The sequence below is a fragment of the Rhea pennata genome, chromosome 6 (genome assembly GCF_028389875.1).
Source record: "Rhea pennata isolate bPtePen1 chromosome 6, bPtePen1.pri, whole genome shotgun sequence".
Lineage (NCBI taxonomy): Eukaryota > Metazoa > Chordata > Aves > Rheiformes > Rheidae > Rhea > Rhea pennata.
In genome coordinates this window covers 32,192,112-32,209,253 of record NC_084668.1, presented here as the reverse complement: position 1 = coordinate 32,209,253, position 17,142 = coordinate 32,192,112, and the positions used below count along the sequence as shown (strand labels likewise).

Below are 17,142 nucleotides of genomic sequence, written 5' to 3'. Positions count from 1 at the left end.
GAATTTTGAAAACTGTCTTGTGGACCAAGTATACTCTGAGTGAAATAGTCATACAGTCAGGAGGATACTACCAAAGAATATTACTGACATAGGAGCTGAGGGCGTACTCTGTGCCACAACTGAGATCCTAGGTTTTTACTTGTTTACTGAGTATGAGCAAGTGGGTTTTTAACTCTGATCGGAGTGAGATATTTAGGATTTTGTTTTTTGATGCAATACCGTAGCAGCTGATCTGCTTTTAAACTCTTTGTTTCTTTTGATGTACTCAGAAATAGGTCATTCTAAGCAGATGAATGTCCAAACTTAATGTCTGAGAAATAATGAGCTGAGATGAGAGAGGGCTTTAAAAAAATGCAAATTATAATAATCTGTTGAAGGTTATCAATGTCAGGATATCTGAGGAGAAACAGCAAAATAGAGAGAAAAAACTGAAACAATCTTAGAAGAATTTTTCTCTGAACAAACAGAATCCATTCCTCTGTAGAAATAAGCTTTGGTGTGAACGTACTACTAAGTTAATTCCCACATAGTTATTTACTTCTTCTCTTTTCTGTCGTATTCTGATACAATTTTAATTCCTCTGTATGCCATCCTGTATTTCACTGTTTGTGACTTGCCCATAGGTACGAAGAAGAGAAGCTGTGTACTAAATTGAGACTTCTCTCATATTTTAATTTACCTTGGAAGTCTGCTAAATTGGTTTTTTTTATTTATTTTCTGTTAGGTGTAAAATTATCTTAACATTAAATGAATACATTTGGTTACTTTCATGCTAACAGTTGATGTATTTCTACTACTTTCTACTACTGTATTGGTGACTTGAAAGATCTTAAGTCTTCAGCAATAAAAAGTGAATCCCAAAGGAGTTGCATGCATTTTTGATGACTCAGAAAATAAATTATTAACAAAAAATTATTGGACAGTTCCATACTCTGTCCATTGGGCAGCTCACCAAGACTTAAATCTGTGTTCCTCACCATTAAAAACAGAATGCTATTCACAATATGAGTAGGAATATATGCAGTCAGTTAAAAGAGAGAACTTTTGTCTTCCTCTTATTTGCAGAATTTGCTCATGTTTAATGCTCTTTCTACTAATTAAGGAGCATGACTTGCTTTTCTGTCTGTTATCATAGTCCCTTTCTTGATTTCGTGTAATTTCTTACATATTTCTATGATCTTCATCCATTACATAGTTTTTCTTCCTGTTTAAACTTCTTTCAAGCATACAAAGAATATATTTTCTGAAGTCATTGTGTGATTTCTGTCTAAGTTAATTTGCCAATATCACAAATGCATATATTCTATGGTAGTCTTTGAGTTACAAAACACTGAGAATTTTGGAGCCTTTCCAGAGTGATTCATGATGTTTCCAGAGAGAATGATGGGACTGCTAGTTTAAGCCTAAGGCTATCTAACCAGGTATTAAGTTGTTATAGGACTTGGGATGCTTGTTAGGATTCCCAGCTCACATCAGCATTTATTCTGTCAGGGGACTGGGAATCTTAGCAAGGTTCTTTTATAAATGCCTGGAGCACTTCTTCAAAGCATAGATTCATTTAAGGAATCCCAAGACTGAATGCTTCTTTTTGGCAGAGTTTTGCTGCTACCTGAGACCCTAAGTTTGTGCCTCCTTAAATTAGATCGCTACTTGTTAGTTATCCGGACTAGAGTACAGGTGGGCAGGCTCTTGAAGGATGTACCCTCTTGTACTAGTGTCATAGTGCTCTTGTACTAGAGTAACTAGTGCTGCTCGTGTGTTTTCATACATACATTGTGCGGTTTGTCCTATTTCACTTCAGCATTTAATTTTGGAGTTCTGCAGAAAAGCAGTAACAGGATAGTGTTTGGACCAGTCTTACCCTTTTTATAAAGATAGAGAACATTCAAGGCTAATGTGGACCTCCAGTGGATATTCCTTCCTAAAAGAGTCTGCATTTGAGCACAAAAGATATTTTTAACTGGCACACTCCAGGAACTGGAGAACTGGAGTCTCTCTCTTTTTTTTTTTTTTTTTTTTTTTAATTGCAGTTCAATAAGGCACTTACTGAAGTACATCTAAGTACTGTTGTGATCCAAGTGATTTTTTTCAAATTGGGTATCTTCTGTTTACCAGTGACTTATTAGTGTAAAAGAAGCTATCAGTTATCACACGGGAGAAACAATTTAATTAACTGAAAACAAACTATTACCAGAAGTCAACAAACTGAAAAATTGCAAGAAATTACATTTCCTTGTTAACTTGTTTGAATTACAAATGTGTTACTGTTTATAACTATAGTAGGACATAAAGGTGTTCTTTTAGCATGATAGTGTCCTACATGTAATATAAGTAGATCTTTACAATACTTGTGGTGTTTTCATATTCTTAATTTGAAATATATAAAAAGATATGGACTATTTCTTTTCTTCCCAGAAGAAAATAGCATATACTTTTTGTTTCCAGATATGTATCATAGGTGTTCAAATAGGATTCTGTTAAAGTAAAAAAAAAAAACAACAAAAAAAAAAAAAAAAAAACAACAATCCCTTTGAGACTGTCAGTGAGGGAAGGACATTTTACTATTATTATAGTGAGAAGGAACACTTTAATACAAAGAAATAACGGTAATATTAAAAAATACATATTTTAACATATATTTTCAGATTAGAAATGCAACTTTCTAACTTTTTAACATTTTCCCAGGCACTAGAGGATTTTCTGGAACAGAATAATAGACAGATTGAGGACATTGTCACCTTGGTGCGAGGAAAGCTGTCTAAGCAGAATCGAGTGACTCTAGGAGCACTTGTTGTGCTTGATGTTCATGCTAGGGATGTTCTTGCATCTCTAGTAAGCAAGAAAGTCAAAGATGAAAGTGACTTTGAATGGTTGAGTCAGCTTAGGTACTACTGGGAGGTAAGTGATACCTCTCAATCCTATTAGAAGGTAATTTCTATTCACAGCTTTTCAATTTGTGCTTGCTTGCTGACACAGAATAGTTGCACTGATACAAGAAATTTTGCTGATCAGAGAATACATCTAACCAGTCGTTCTGTGGGTTGCAAACTAGAATGGCCAATAGACATAAATAAGCAAATTTTAATTAAAAATTACTTTTTTTTTTTTTTAATTACTGCGGACTTCTACTGCATTTGCTGAATCTGCAGGAGGTTTACCGATAAAATTTGTTTATTCAAAGACTGTGCTTTGCTTTTTGAATCTGCAGGATAGAGAATGCTGTAGTGATAAGAAGTTTCTAGTTAAAGGTTGTAATCTGATTTTTTGATGTTATTTTATTTGTGTGTTATACTTCTTGGCAAAATAACAACATTTCTACAGGATGGTGGTAAGGTAGCATATATTTACATCCATCAGGAGAAAGTTTCCTATAATAAAGAAGATATTGCATCTGTAATTGAATATATCTCTGTATATATATAGAGAGACCACGCATTACCGTATTAGAGTCACTAACTATGACTGCGACTGTGGGTTGCGATTACTTCTGCTAAACCTTTCAGAAAGTCCATTACTTTCTGGGGAGCTAAACGAGAAAGTTTTACGTACCAGTATAGAAGGATCTTTTGTGAGATAACAGTTAATGGAAAAATTGTGTGGTCTTACTGTTGTATAGATACTTTATTATTCACTAAATGACAATATTTTTGCTTACTTGGATCATATTGAAACTAGTGTCTCAGAGCAATCAGTGGTCTGCTATGCAGTTGTTTCTGACAACATTGTGCCTATTTAGGAATTTGAGGAATAGTTGTTTGATTGTTTTGTTTTTAATTATTTATTTAATTTATAAAATTAATGCCTGGTTCCTTAGGAAGGGCATCTGCAAACAAAAATGATCAATGCTGGATTGAAGTATGGATATGAATATCTTGGCAATACCCCTAGGCTGGTTATTACTCCACTTACAGACAGATGCTACAGGTACAACTGAAAATTACTAATGTGCAATATTAGCACAAATTTACTTAACTGAGATATTAAATTAATTCCAAGAATAGCTGACTCCAAAAATTTTGTTTTTGTTATTCTAATAAACATAATTAGAATAGGATACATATTTTTGCTAGCATTAGTATTTTAATTTAAAATTGTGATAAAATCTTTTAAGACACTGTAATTAGTGATAAATTACAAATGGCATGAAATTTAGAAGGTGGATGATGAGCTATGATTTACATTGAGCTTCTAGTAAGCTTTATATATTAGTAAAAATTAGATTACAATTATCAGGAGTAAGTAAATAGTACTGTCAGAAAAATGCAGATATGAAACAGCAATTTTTAGAGATTTCTGATAAAAGCTATAGTAATAGAAAAATGGCATAAGAAATAGTACAATTAGATTTTTTTTCCTATCATTTTATTTTCAGAACCCTATTTGGTGCACTTCACCTACATCTTGGAGGTGCCCCTGAAGGTCCTGCTGGAACTGGAAAAACAGAAACTACTAAAGATTTAGCAAAGGCTGTAGCTAAGCAGTGTGTGGTTTTTAATTGTTCTGATGGATTGGATTACCTTGCACTAGGAAAATTTTTTAAGGTTTGGATAAAGCTTGAATGTCGTATCCTCTATTGTAATAAAGCCCTATAATTACTTTGGCACTTGAAGTGGTCTTAAGGTATAGTTAAATATAACTCTGCTTGCTTGCAGGCCATTTCATGATGCTGGTATTGTGCAGACAGGTCTTAGTGTAATTAAGAATGCAACCCAAATATCACAATTGTTTTTTTTTTTTTGCTTTGAAAAATGGAATATACTATAACATTTTTATTTGTTGCAGATAGAAGACATACCATCTAAATGAGTAGCTTTTATCAGCTGATTGGAAATTTAGGGGAGTTGGGTAATCTAAATAAGCTAGTAAAAGTAGCTATATTTTGCAAATTTAGCACATTTATTTCAGTACTGGCCTGAAAATCCAAGTATTGTACCAGGTTAAAGCTCCTAGCATAGACAGGTCTGTATTATGAAAATCTATTCCCAATGACTGTATGTTTCTTATAGTCTAGTGTTCTGTTTTGGACTGGAATTATACAAAAATAGAGCAAGTATACTCTCCTCACTGGCATTACCCTTCCCTTCTGAGTCAGAGGTGGTATTGGAACCATGTGCTATGCCTTCAAAAATCAACATGACAAAAGTTCACCAAAATAAGTGTAGTGTTTATTTCAAACGATAAAAGCAAAATTCTGTTTTAAATGTGAGTTTTGGAATTAAATGTAAACAAAGCATGAAGTACTGTCTAGAGAGTGTACTGCGGAGACAATACAGTAGCATTTCAAGTACATACCTCAGAAAAGACCTAAACATTAACCAGAATTATAGGAAAGAGAAAACTAGTCTTCGGTTACATTCAGATATCATAACATGTTATAATATCTTGTAAAAGAATGATCTTTTACAAAAATACCTTGCATATCTTGACAAAAAAGGTTATTTTTATTCATACTGTAAACCAAATGGTTAATTTTAGACTGTGCAAGAAATTCCTTGCATTGCCTGCTGTCGCTGTGAATTATTAGTCAGTATAGAGGCAAAAGTGTGGTAGGTTTTTTGCAGGCAAGATGAAATCTTTTCCCTTGTCCAATTGTAAAGTACTTCCTCCAAGGGTTAAACCTGCAAAATGTGTGTATTAGATAGGCATTTTGCATAAGACAGAAGAAATGGGATTATGGATGAATGTGTACAGGTTTGTTGTCCTGGCCTTTTCTCTTTCTTCTTGACAAGTGAAAATTAAAAAATTTTGTAATACTTTTGGGAGCAATTTCTATCTGGAGTGAGTTATTGCCCTTGTTCACGGTTATAAGTCCTCTCTTTGTAAATGAAATCTTTTTCTCGTTACAGAATTGTTTCAGTCAGCATTGGTATGTCCAAAATAAGCAGTCATCTATGGACTAATCATATTCTTGTCTCTTCCAGGGGTTGTTGTCTTGTGGGGCATGGGCTTGCTTTGATGAATTCAACAGGATTGATTTGGAAGTACTCTCTGTGGTTGCTCAACAGATTCTTACTATCCAAAGAGGTAACCTGTTGTTTTAATCTTTGGGGTTTTTTTTTTTTTTTTTTTTTGATCTTTGTATCTTTGTCTTAAGTATAGGAAAAGAAAAATAAAGACACCACAAAAAGTCCCCAGCAATGACTTTAGCTTTTATTTGTTGCTAGGCATTAATTCAGGTTCTGACTTAATAGTGTTTGAAGGAACTGAATTGCAACTGAACCCTACGTGTGCTGTCTTCATTACCATGAATCCTGGTTATGCTGGGCGTTCAGAGCTTCCTGATAATCTTAAGGTATTATAACATCTGTCATTTTATTACCTTCATTAGCTAACATAGAGCATAAAAAAAGAAAATGCTTTCATGTCAAATATAGAAGTTATTAAGAGTATGTAATATCACTAACCTTCTATTTCTCAAAATAGTTTTTGGTGACATGTTTCGTTAAAAGAAACTAAAAAGAATAATTAAATTGCAACATAGGGATAAACTAATAAAAGAATCAATGTCAAGAAGTGGTTATTTGATTGAAGGTCTAATCTGTCAGGATAGGAAAAGAAAACATAAAAAAACTTTATGTATTTCTTAGCCAACCACCTGAAAGCTCAAAAATTAAAATACACTTTATGGAGTTCAAGCTGTGAGCAATATTTTAAGATTTAATTAAAATTCTATTTTTTGAATAATTTCTGTGTCTTTCTGAAAAATTACTTAGTTTGGTCTGAAGAGATCAGACTAAGTGTAGGACGTATTTGTCGTGTTTAAGTCCACTATTGAGTAGCAAATTTTTTGTGCTGTTTGTTATTTTTAAATAAGTTTGATTGCAGTGCATAAAAAGCATTCTCTGCATATGAGCAGACGTCCACTGATGATGGGAACCAAATGAGAAATTCTCACAGTAATGTCAGTGAAGGTTTTGCTGTTGACATTGATTGAGCATTACTATCTTTTTCTTGTATTAACCAGAAAATAAGGTTGTTTTAGCAGGCAACGCATAACTTTCCTTTTGCTTAAGGTTTCACAAATAAAATTATTGCAACATGAGGACAGTTAGGGAAACAGAGCAATTTGTCAGTATTTATCTCATCTCTTAGATGAGATGAATCTCATCTTACTTTTTAGCTCCCAATGGGAATGTTACAAGAGTGTATCCTACATCCATTCTTACCTCTTAAATACATTTCTCCTGTGCCCACAGCAAGAAAAGGAAGTTGAACAAATATATTAATAAATTAATAGAAACATGTAGCTAATCCACAGTCTTTTTCAAAACTGTCTGAAGCTCACTCACTAGCACATAGTATAAATACAAGATATAAAAATACTTCTTGGTAGATGAGAGAGGAGAACTTTCTGGAAGAGTATCAAAAGCACAAAAAAGTTTTGTCTGTTTGAAAATTTTGGCTGCTTATTTGGTAGAACAGTGGTAAAATTGGGAAGTAAAAGCTGCAGTTAAACAATTCTAATGGGAAGAGTCTGACTGCAGCTGCTGCAAAACTTACTTATGGTAGTTGTATGGGACTCCCCTGTTCCTTCTAAAGCTTGTGATATTTTATGTATTTTTGTTCTTAATCTTGAATAAAGACATCTACTACCATAAGTTGTTACTAAGAAAAATTTAAGCATTTTAAAACTTTTATGGGAAGCTGTAAAATACATGGTAGTATAATCATGGCCATAATGATAGATGAGTTTAATTGGTCATCACTGTATTAATGAAATAATAATAAAAAAATAATATTTTATGTAATTGTAGAAAAATGTGATAGAAATTTTTGCTAATGTGATTTTTTCATATTTGTGTCTAATAGGCTCTCTTTAGAACAGTAGCTATGATGGTTCCTGATTATGCTATGATTGCAGAGATAGTTCTGTATTCTTGTGGTTTTGTTACTGCTCGACCTCTGTCTATAAAAATTGTAGCTACGTATCGTCTGTGTTCAGAGCAATTGTCCTCTCAACACCATTATGATTATGGAATGAGAGCTGTGAAGTCAGTACTTACTGCAGCTGGTAACCTGAAGGTAAATGATTTCTTACATTTTCTTTGCCATCCAGTAACTTTCTCAGTAATAAATCTGTTTCACAACGGAATGTACACTATTCTACATAATACCAGATAGATGTTTACAGTGTTTGTGAGCCCCATTGATTTTGTATCAGCTAAGCAGAACAGCCCAATGAAACTCTGAGAACATTTGTAAGGCACGTGTAAGGCACGAGCTGAGAAAAACCCAAACGGAGATAAAGCTAGGCCATTCCTGACAGTTGTTTCTGAACGGCTGGCCAGTTACATGTCTTCCAAGAATTCTAATTAAATGCAAATTCTTGTCAGCTGTGTTTGACCTATTGGCCACTGCTTTACTATCTTTTTCTTAACAGTTTTCTTAACAGGAAAATTGTATTCATACTGTTTACAGTACGAATAAACACATTCTAATAACACTTCATCTAATATCTGCCATATGTGACTCTGATCTCCCTTTTATCTTTAAGGAACACTGTGTAGAATGTAGTGTTTCGTTTTGGCTTGTGTAGTGGATAAGTGAGCACATTTTATTAGGATAACGAAGCTGTCTGTTTTTATTAATTTGATTATTTTTATTTAGGTAGACTATTAAAATTGATAATTCTCTTCTATTCCAATCTTTTTACCCACAAGCCTACCACAAAAGAAGAGAAAAAGTTAAGTGTTGTGGCAAAAAGATATATTTCTTGTGATCTGTACATAACCTTCTAGAATTTCCACTTTACTGCATACTGAAACTTTACCTCAAAGTAGGGAAATTTATCCTCCTTCGAAAGGAAAGGACCATATCTCAGCAAAACTTCAGCAGTTATGGGAAAGTGTCATCTCAAATTTATAGCAGAAGCTATCATTAGGCATAAACTGAAGTTAAACTGGACTGACTGTAGAAGCCCACTGTAAACATTTGATATGAATGTATAAACGTACATTTAGGACATGTGTTATTTTCATTGGACCTGAACCTGCCAAAAATCTACACAGGTGCACAACAGGAACTATTCTAGAACAGAGGAAATTTAATATTTGTTTTCTGAAACTTTAAAAATAAATGACACTATTTTTTATCTTTTTCAGTTAAAATATCCATTGGAGGATGAAGAAATTTTGCTACTCAGATCCATTATAGATGTCAACCTGCCCAAATTCTTGTCTCATGATTTACCACTTTTTGAGGTAGGAAATACGAGGATTTTTTTGTAATGTAAGATGGTATAAATACTAATTGGTGCAACTATTATATAACAGATTAATCAGAGAAATGTCCCAAAAGATTTTTTTTTAAATTTAGATTGTAGTTATTTTAAAAGTTAGTGTTAACTGTTCCTGACTAGCAGGTGCATCTAGCATTTGGGTTTGGATCAATGAAAATTTCAAACATGTCTTCTGCTTGAAATGATAACATACTATTTTTATATATCCTGTGCTCAGGATTTCAGAGTGTCTTATTAATATGCTTCTGAAATCAGTACCAAGAGCCTCCTTTTTATAAGAGAAAGATTTGATTTTCATTTAAAGTATGTGCAAAACAGTAAATAGAACAAATTGCTCACATTCATTTTTGTCCTGAGTTTATCTCAAGCTGGAGATCATTATCTGTAGCTTACTCCCACGTTTTACAAGATGCACTAACCACAGTCAGTCTGTGTCATAATTGTGCAATTTGGATTGGATTTCAAATCTGTTACAGGTAGATAGATATGTTTAATATACCTCTGATAGAACCAGACACACCCAACACAAAGGTGAGCTGTCAACTTTATTAGGAAAAGTTTGCAATGTAGCTCTGAGCTTTCTGTGTCCAGCTAAAAAAAAAAAAGAAGGATCTGGGCTAGTGTTTATAGATGTTTGGAAACTGAAAGCATTGCCCTTTACGTGCGTTCTCTTTAAACTTTAGTGGAAAGAAAGATCTTATATGGAAAAAATGTGCTTTTTCATATAAAGCCATGGAAATTTTTATGCAGTTACATACTCACAGCATAGAAAAATTGCATTTTGCAGTAATAGGTATGTTCTAGTAGTCATATTAGTTGCAATCATATTTTACATAATTATATAATTTTATAATGAAATAAAATGAGAAGTTTTGAAAGAGAACATTCATGAAGGCATGAAAATTATATAGAACCTCTTTACATTTTAAGAAAAAGCATTAGAAATTTGAAGCACAGAAAAGTTAATTGGCTCACCTAAAGGAATATGAAAAAGTAATGATTTAGGAACTAAACATATGTCTCTGGACAGTGTAACCTAATCAATGCTATCCCTAAATTACACATCTTTACCTGAAAGACTCTTGACTATTTTCATTAGCAGTGAAGTAATGGGAAAAAACCTTATAGAAGTTCTCTTAAATTGAAGAATCCTCATTTTTTTTCTGCTGAATTTCAGTCTTTAAGAGAGTGAAATGCAATGTATATAATTCAGTTACCACCTAAGAAGTACCTCTAAGTATACTTATGAAATAATACTTGTACATTTTTCACTTTCATAGAATGATACACATATATCATTTTAGGTATGAAATAGTCTTGCACATACTAATACATTTTGCTTGCATACATTAGGCTTGTTGCCTAAAATAGCAAAAATTTTAAAAGTTGAAAAGAGGAAGCATCACACTGCTGACTTGTTAACAAAAAAAGAAGGCTAAGGGATATAAGGTTCAAACAAAATAAAAGTAGATGGTAATATTTGATATAGAAAGAATGTATATTACTAGGAAAAAAACCTTAACAAATGAGTGTGACATCACAGTGTCACTATAATTAATTATTCATTGTCATACCGTTTTAAGGATCAGGAATAAATGTGGCCAAGAGTATACAGGAACTGTAATAGCCTAAACCGTTTATTCTGAAATGTGTAGCTTTATTTGAAGTTCTTAACAAATATAGAAATAATTACAATAAGATTTAAGTTTAGCAGTAGTAATGTCATTTTAAATTTTACATATGATTCCAAGAATTATTTCCATCCTCATTATGAGAAATATTTCAAACAAATATTCATTTACTCCCTGAGTTTCTGTATCAGGCTTGGGAGAAATGATGAAAACACCTACTTACTTGCTCATTCCTTTTCATTTGTTTTTTTTCCCCTCTGTTGTTCAGATTGTCAGTGTTTCTGTTGAAGCATGCAAATTATACATGCTATTATCTGTCCTGCTTTACTCAAAGCTATGGTAGCTTCACTTACTCCAAATAGTCCAGATTTTTGTCTTGCTTTTTTACACTGAAAAAAAATTGTTTTAATATTAGCAGTCTCCAGTAGTATATTGCATTGGACCTATCATATATATTTTTTTTTAACTGCATTAATAGGTCTGTTTATAACTTTGATCCTTCTCTGCTGTGGAGAAAAAGAAACTTTTACCCAGAGGGACAACTGCTTATACTGTGATACTGTTTTCTGTAATATGATATTCTGTAATATGATAATGAAAGAAAAGAAATAGCATTTTATGCCACCCATTTTACGAATAGGAAATCATAAAATATATTTTTCTTTGTCCCCACTTTGTAAGTAGGAAATCATAAATATATATTTTTTGCCTTCATCTTATAAAGTCTACTATGCATAGAAAGGTCATACTCAAGCATGAATGTATAATCCTTTAAGTGGAAGGTGTGGAGGAAAAGCACTGAGGATGAATGACAAATGGATATTTTATCAAATGTGTTTCAGAGAAGAAGAGCTGCTCATTTTGAAGGCAGCTTGGTAATTCTGCTTGGGAAATACAGTTTTGTCATCGTCGATCAGAAAATACCTGTAGCACAGAATGTTACTCTTATACGTTATTTAAAATGTCAGGATGTGATATGCTCATTGACATCTTAATACTAGAAACTAACAGTGGTAAAAGGAAACCAAGGCATGTGGTAACAGGAAATATGTCCAAAAAAATACTCTATTGTAAGCGAAAATGAAGAGTCTTTTACTTTTAAATTTAGATTTCCTGTAATCATTTTCAGTTATTGAAAGAGAAGGGTAAAGGTTTTCTTGACTTACTAACTGTAAGTTTTAAAACTAGCTTGATAATAGCTAATGTTTATCAGGAGACATAGGCTTAGATAGCTAATCGCTTTTCTAGATGCACAGGTAAACATGATAAAAGTACATAAAATAAGTATCATCAGTTATAAATTACAGAGTTAGAACTTTGGCTCAGACAAAGATGACTTACAAAATTCATAAGTATCTTATTTAAATCAAAATAATATATTAGTCTGCCTCGTGTTAAAGAGCAAAAGATTGTCTGCATGAGTTTCAAACCAAATGGCTTAGAAAATGTTAAGCATTCTTAACATTCTTAATGTTAAGAATTCTTTCCAATTCATTCTCTGGATCTAGGGTATTACCTCTGATTTGTTTCCTGGTGTGAAGCTACCAAAACCAGACTACAATGACTTGCTGGAAGCCATCAAAAAAAACTGTGATGCCATGAATCTGCAAATGACCGATGTATTTGCTATGAAGATCCTACAAATATATGAGATGATGATTGTGCGTCATGGCTTTATGATAGTTGGAGAGCCATTTGGGGGAAAAACATGTGCGTATCGAGTCCTGGCAGGAGCACTGGGGGACATATGTGAGAAGGTAACTAATTTTTATAAATATTTCTGATCAAATCTATTTTTGAAAAAAAAGGTAAAATACAGAAGTATTTTTATATATTTATACCAAACACAGAATCTGCTCTAAAGATCTTAGAAATATAACGTGAATTCATAAAGAATTTGACTGAGAAGCTGTACTTCCAAACTGACATATGACAAGATGAGCCAATGTCAAAGATGCACAGAACATTCCATGAGTTTCTGTACATGTAGTTTTCTGTAAATTCTTTCATATGATTGGACAAGGAGTGAATTAGCTATTTAGGATAAAGCTGTTCCTTGTAAAAGCTTTATACCAGTTTTCTGCTACAGACAATTTCCTTATTCAAATGACAGCTACCGAATTCTCTTTTAGCATACATTATTCAGTTGAGAAGAAATACACAAAACAGTAGATCTGCTTTATAAATTAACACAGAGTTTTGAAGGCATTCCTGGTAAAAATATAGTAACATTTTGAATAAACCCTTGTAAACCCATAAACAAAATAGTTCCAAATTTTGACTATGCTTGAAACTAGGATATCAATGAATGTTTCAGTTTTTCTAGTGATTTTTGAATGTGAAAGGGAATCCAAGATCTGTTCTGTGAAATAAATTCTCACATCATATATGAGAAATGGATAATACCTGTTATCTGTGGAACATTTTAAGTTGTCCAGTAATGTAGCTTTGCTAAATCCTTCCCAAATTCAGGCCATCAAAATGGTTGTATTTCATGTGGTATTTCTGGAATTCTGCAACTTGGGACTCTGGAGGTTCTGCAGAATAGTCATAATTATTGTATTTAGTATTCTGTGATAAAAGGAGCACTAGGTTCACAGTCCAGTCAGTAACTGGTCTGGTAGGTTGAAACGCGTCCTCAGTATGAGGCATTTTGGTAGGTGTTTCTGAGATGAAGTGTTTGGGGTCTGAGACTTCTGAAATGACTAGCCACTAGTCAGTGACGGGAAACACAGATGTCTCTCTTGTACTGGCAAGAGACGCATCTAAATTGTGCAGGAATACAGATGCAAGTCCTACTTCTCAGTTATTAAAGCAAGATAAAAGCTTTCTCTGCACGTTACTTCATAAAAATCTCTTCAGTGTGTCTATTGTGGTTTCAAGGCCTGTAAGTCAGATGTTGCCTTAAAGGGCAGAAGTTTCTGATGCCAACTTTTGATAGTCTTTCACACTTCTGAAGCTTGTACCTCAGTACTCTTGACTGTTTCAACTTTTAAACCAATGAGTGCTTTAGCCTAAATTGAAACACTCAGAGTCAAGAGGGAATAAGTGTTTAATCCTCCTTTTGAGAAAATTCATTCTTTATATTTCTCTCCTTTTGTTATAAACATTCCTCTTGGTTTACACTGGACATACAGTCTAGGTAATATTTGCTCTTTGGGGTATGCAGTTATATACTGATTCCTTTTGCTGCTCCTCTCACATTAAATACCCCTTTTTAACAAAACATCTCTTTTAGCCACTACCATCAGAAGCACGACAGGGAAGAAAAACATTTCAGAAAATAGATCAGTGGAATCTAGCAGCAGTATTTCCTTTTAATTAAATGATGTAGTTATTCTGTTTGCTTCTAAATGTTCTAATAATTGTAATAATAATTGTAATAAAAATAATAATTGTTAATAATTTAATAATTTTAGTCGTCTCTTACATTGCCTGGGAGATACTGTATTATGCTATCAGGTCACAATGGAAAGAGAATGTTAGAACTTAATGAACCATATTTCTTTTCCTGCCACACACAGCAGTCTTGTTGTGTGTATGAGTGAAAGATGGTTACAACCATATAAAACCCACAATAGCCCTTGCCTTCTGTTTCATCTAAGATTTAAAAATTCTGTGTTTGGGCTTAAATATTTGATCATGCGGCCATTCCCAGGATCACTGATAGTAAGAGTGAAGTGAGAAAATTCTGAAGTACAAGCTTTTCAAAGGTGGTGACAGGCAAGAAGAATCTTAAAATATATGGCTTTATGTGGATGAAAGATTTCCTCATCAGCTAACTGTTCTCACATATGTTTCAAATGACAACTTACTTCCGTCAGTTACCATAGTGGGATTATGTGTCACAAAGAACTTCTCATGTGGCCGTTTCTGAATTAACATTCATGATTTCTCAGAGGAAGTTAATGATCTGAACAGCAGTTTGCTTGTTTTTTTGGTTGCTTCCTTGTGTTATATTCGCACTGAAGCTCATAAAGAAAATTTGTTTTAAATAATAGATCTGAAAGGCACTGATTGCTTCTTGTCACAAAGAGATAGCAATCTGGGTTTTAAAAGTTCTTCGTTATCTTTTTCTGTAATTGTCAAAATATATTTTCACAGATTTTCAAAGATTTTTTAGATTATCAAAACTACTGAGGAAGAAAACAAAAGCAGTGTCTAAGCTGCTGAATAAACCAGCACTACTGAATGACCTAATCACTAGGCTGCTGAACATTCATAATTTCATTTTATTGAATCTCCCTTCTTTGCATAACGTGCCTAGCAACAAATATGCCGCCTTCAAGGCTAATCAGAACTAGTATCCATATATACTGTTTTCAAGGCTAATCATAACCAGTATCCATACCCATTTCCTCCTTTTTTGGCAAGTGGCTTTCTATTTTTATGATCCTTCGTAAAAAGCTGCTTCCTATATGATAGATAAATTATGAAGTTTTTGCTGTGGGTGTTTAGGAGAATTCTGTGCCTGCTGGTCGCTCTACCATAGTAATAAACTTTCTGCTTTTCCTTTTAATTCTGTGAACTACTGCCCACTCCTTCCCACTTCTGTTTATTAAGGGGAAAAGTCATCTGCAAGAGTGACAAATTTTTACCTGATAAATTTCTTCCTCTTAGCCCCGCTCCTCAGTCAACTGTAATGATTAATTACATGGCCAACACACCTCTTGGATTTTTTTTCCCTAATACAGCTGGGGTAGGACTAGTGAACACAATTTCATTTTCTTTATGAGAACAGTTAATTCTTGGAGGAGTTCTGCTTTCTTGAAAAAAAACCTCCTCATTAATCTAAACTGATGGTTAGTGTTCAGTTCTGGGAATTCCAGCAGCCATATAGCTACTATATTTGAATTTTATAAATAAGGGAATTCTGTGATGAATAAGATGTGAAGGAAAGATTTATGATGAATTAGGTAAGAAGGTGCTAACAGAAACAAGACAAAAGAAAACTAAAATGTACTTCCAAATCTTGAAGATTGTAAACCTGAATTTTTTATTGTTATAACGGTTTAATTTTTTAACTAGGCAATCCTGTCAAAGTTGCTTTATTTATTTTTTTTTAATTTTGTTTTTTTCATGCTTGTGTTTTTGCTGTTCACTAGCTGGTAATTATTTCAAGAGTTACCTTCTGTTTTCCTATTGCTTTAAATATCACATTTTCTTTCTCAATATTCACTTTGGTGGAGTAGTAAAGGGAGTAGTAATCATGAATTTTTATGTACACAGTTGTTTCTTCTTTAAAATAGTGTAATAAAAAATCCTGAATTTTATATTTCACAGAGGAAATGTAGTCAAAGAAGATACATATATCTGTGGGAGGAAGGCAGTTAAAACCAGCACGATGTAACGCAGAACTCCTAATTCTTCACTTCTTATTTGTAAACAATAGAATGATAGAATCATAGAATCAGTAAGGTTGGAAGGGACCTCTGGAGATCATCTAGTCCAACCTCCCCGCTCAGGCAGGGTCACTGAAAGCATGTTAGAGAGGGTTGCATCCAGGTGGGTCTTGAATATCTCCAGAGAAGGAGACTCCACCACCTCTCTGGGCAACCTGTTCCAGTGCTCTGTCACTCTCACAGGGAAGAAATTCCCCCTCATGGTCATGCGGAACTTCCTGTGCTTCAATTTCTGCCCATTGCCTCTTGTCCTGTCACATGGGACAGCTGAAAAGAGTTTGTCCTTGTCCCCCTGACACCCTCCTTTCAGGTACTTACACACACTGATAAGATCCCTCATCTGTCTCCTCTTCCCCAGGCTGAAGAGGCCCAGCTCTCGCAGCTGTTCCTCATAGGGCAGATGCTGCAGCCCTCTGATCATCTTCGTAGCCCTGCGTTGGACTCTCTCCAGTAGCTCCATGTCTCTCTTAAGGGCTGCTTTTGAAAGAAAGAGATTTTTTTTTTCCTTAAATCATGAACCTTTCTTATAATATGAAGCTGTAGTAAGTTGATGTTCAAATGAATGTATGGAATTTGACAGTGCTCATGATTCATTCCTGTAGAACTGTCTATAATCACACCTCTAATGTTAAATGTCGTGTTTGGCCACAAGGAGAGAAGAAAAGAATCAGTTTAAGTTGATAAAAAAGTAAAATTAGGTGTTTTTCTATGGTTTAAATAATAATCTTTTTTGCTAATTTAGTGTTTTGATGTCAACCTCAGAAATTTACCATGCTAGTCATATTTATTCCCGTTTTAAGCATGGGAAAAATGGGATGAAAATTAAAAGGGTTTTGGCTGTTGTCATCCCTGTAAATGTGGGAATAGGGTC

At 33.7% G+C, this 17,142-nt stretch overlaps 1 protein-coding gene across 1 annotated transcript in view; it reads left to right on the top strand.

Moving 5' to 3' along the window:
* DNAH7 (dynein axonemal heavy chain 7) overlaps nt 1-17,142 on the top strand; it is a 114,747-nt gene that overhangs the window by 34,923 nt on the left and 62,682 nt on the right. The window contains exons 22-29 of the mRNA XM_062579422.1: nt 2,686-2,898; nt 3,815-3,924; nt 4,373-4,541; nt 5,922-6,024; nt 6,165-6,292; nt 7,810-8,022; nt 9,102-9,200; nt 12,378-12,626. Coding sequence (XP_062435406.1) covers nt 2,686-2,898; nt 3,815-3,924; nt 4,373-4,541; nt 5,922-6,024; nt 6,165-6,292; nt 7,810-8,022; nt 9,102-9,200; nt 12,378-12,626 — 1,284 coding nt within the window. The remainder of the gene's footprint in view (nt 1-2,685; nt 2,899-3,814; nt 3,925-4,372; nt 4,542-5,921; nt 6,025-6,164; nt 6,293-7,809; nt 8,023-9,101; nt 9,201-12,377; nt 12,627-17,142) is intronic.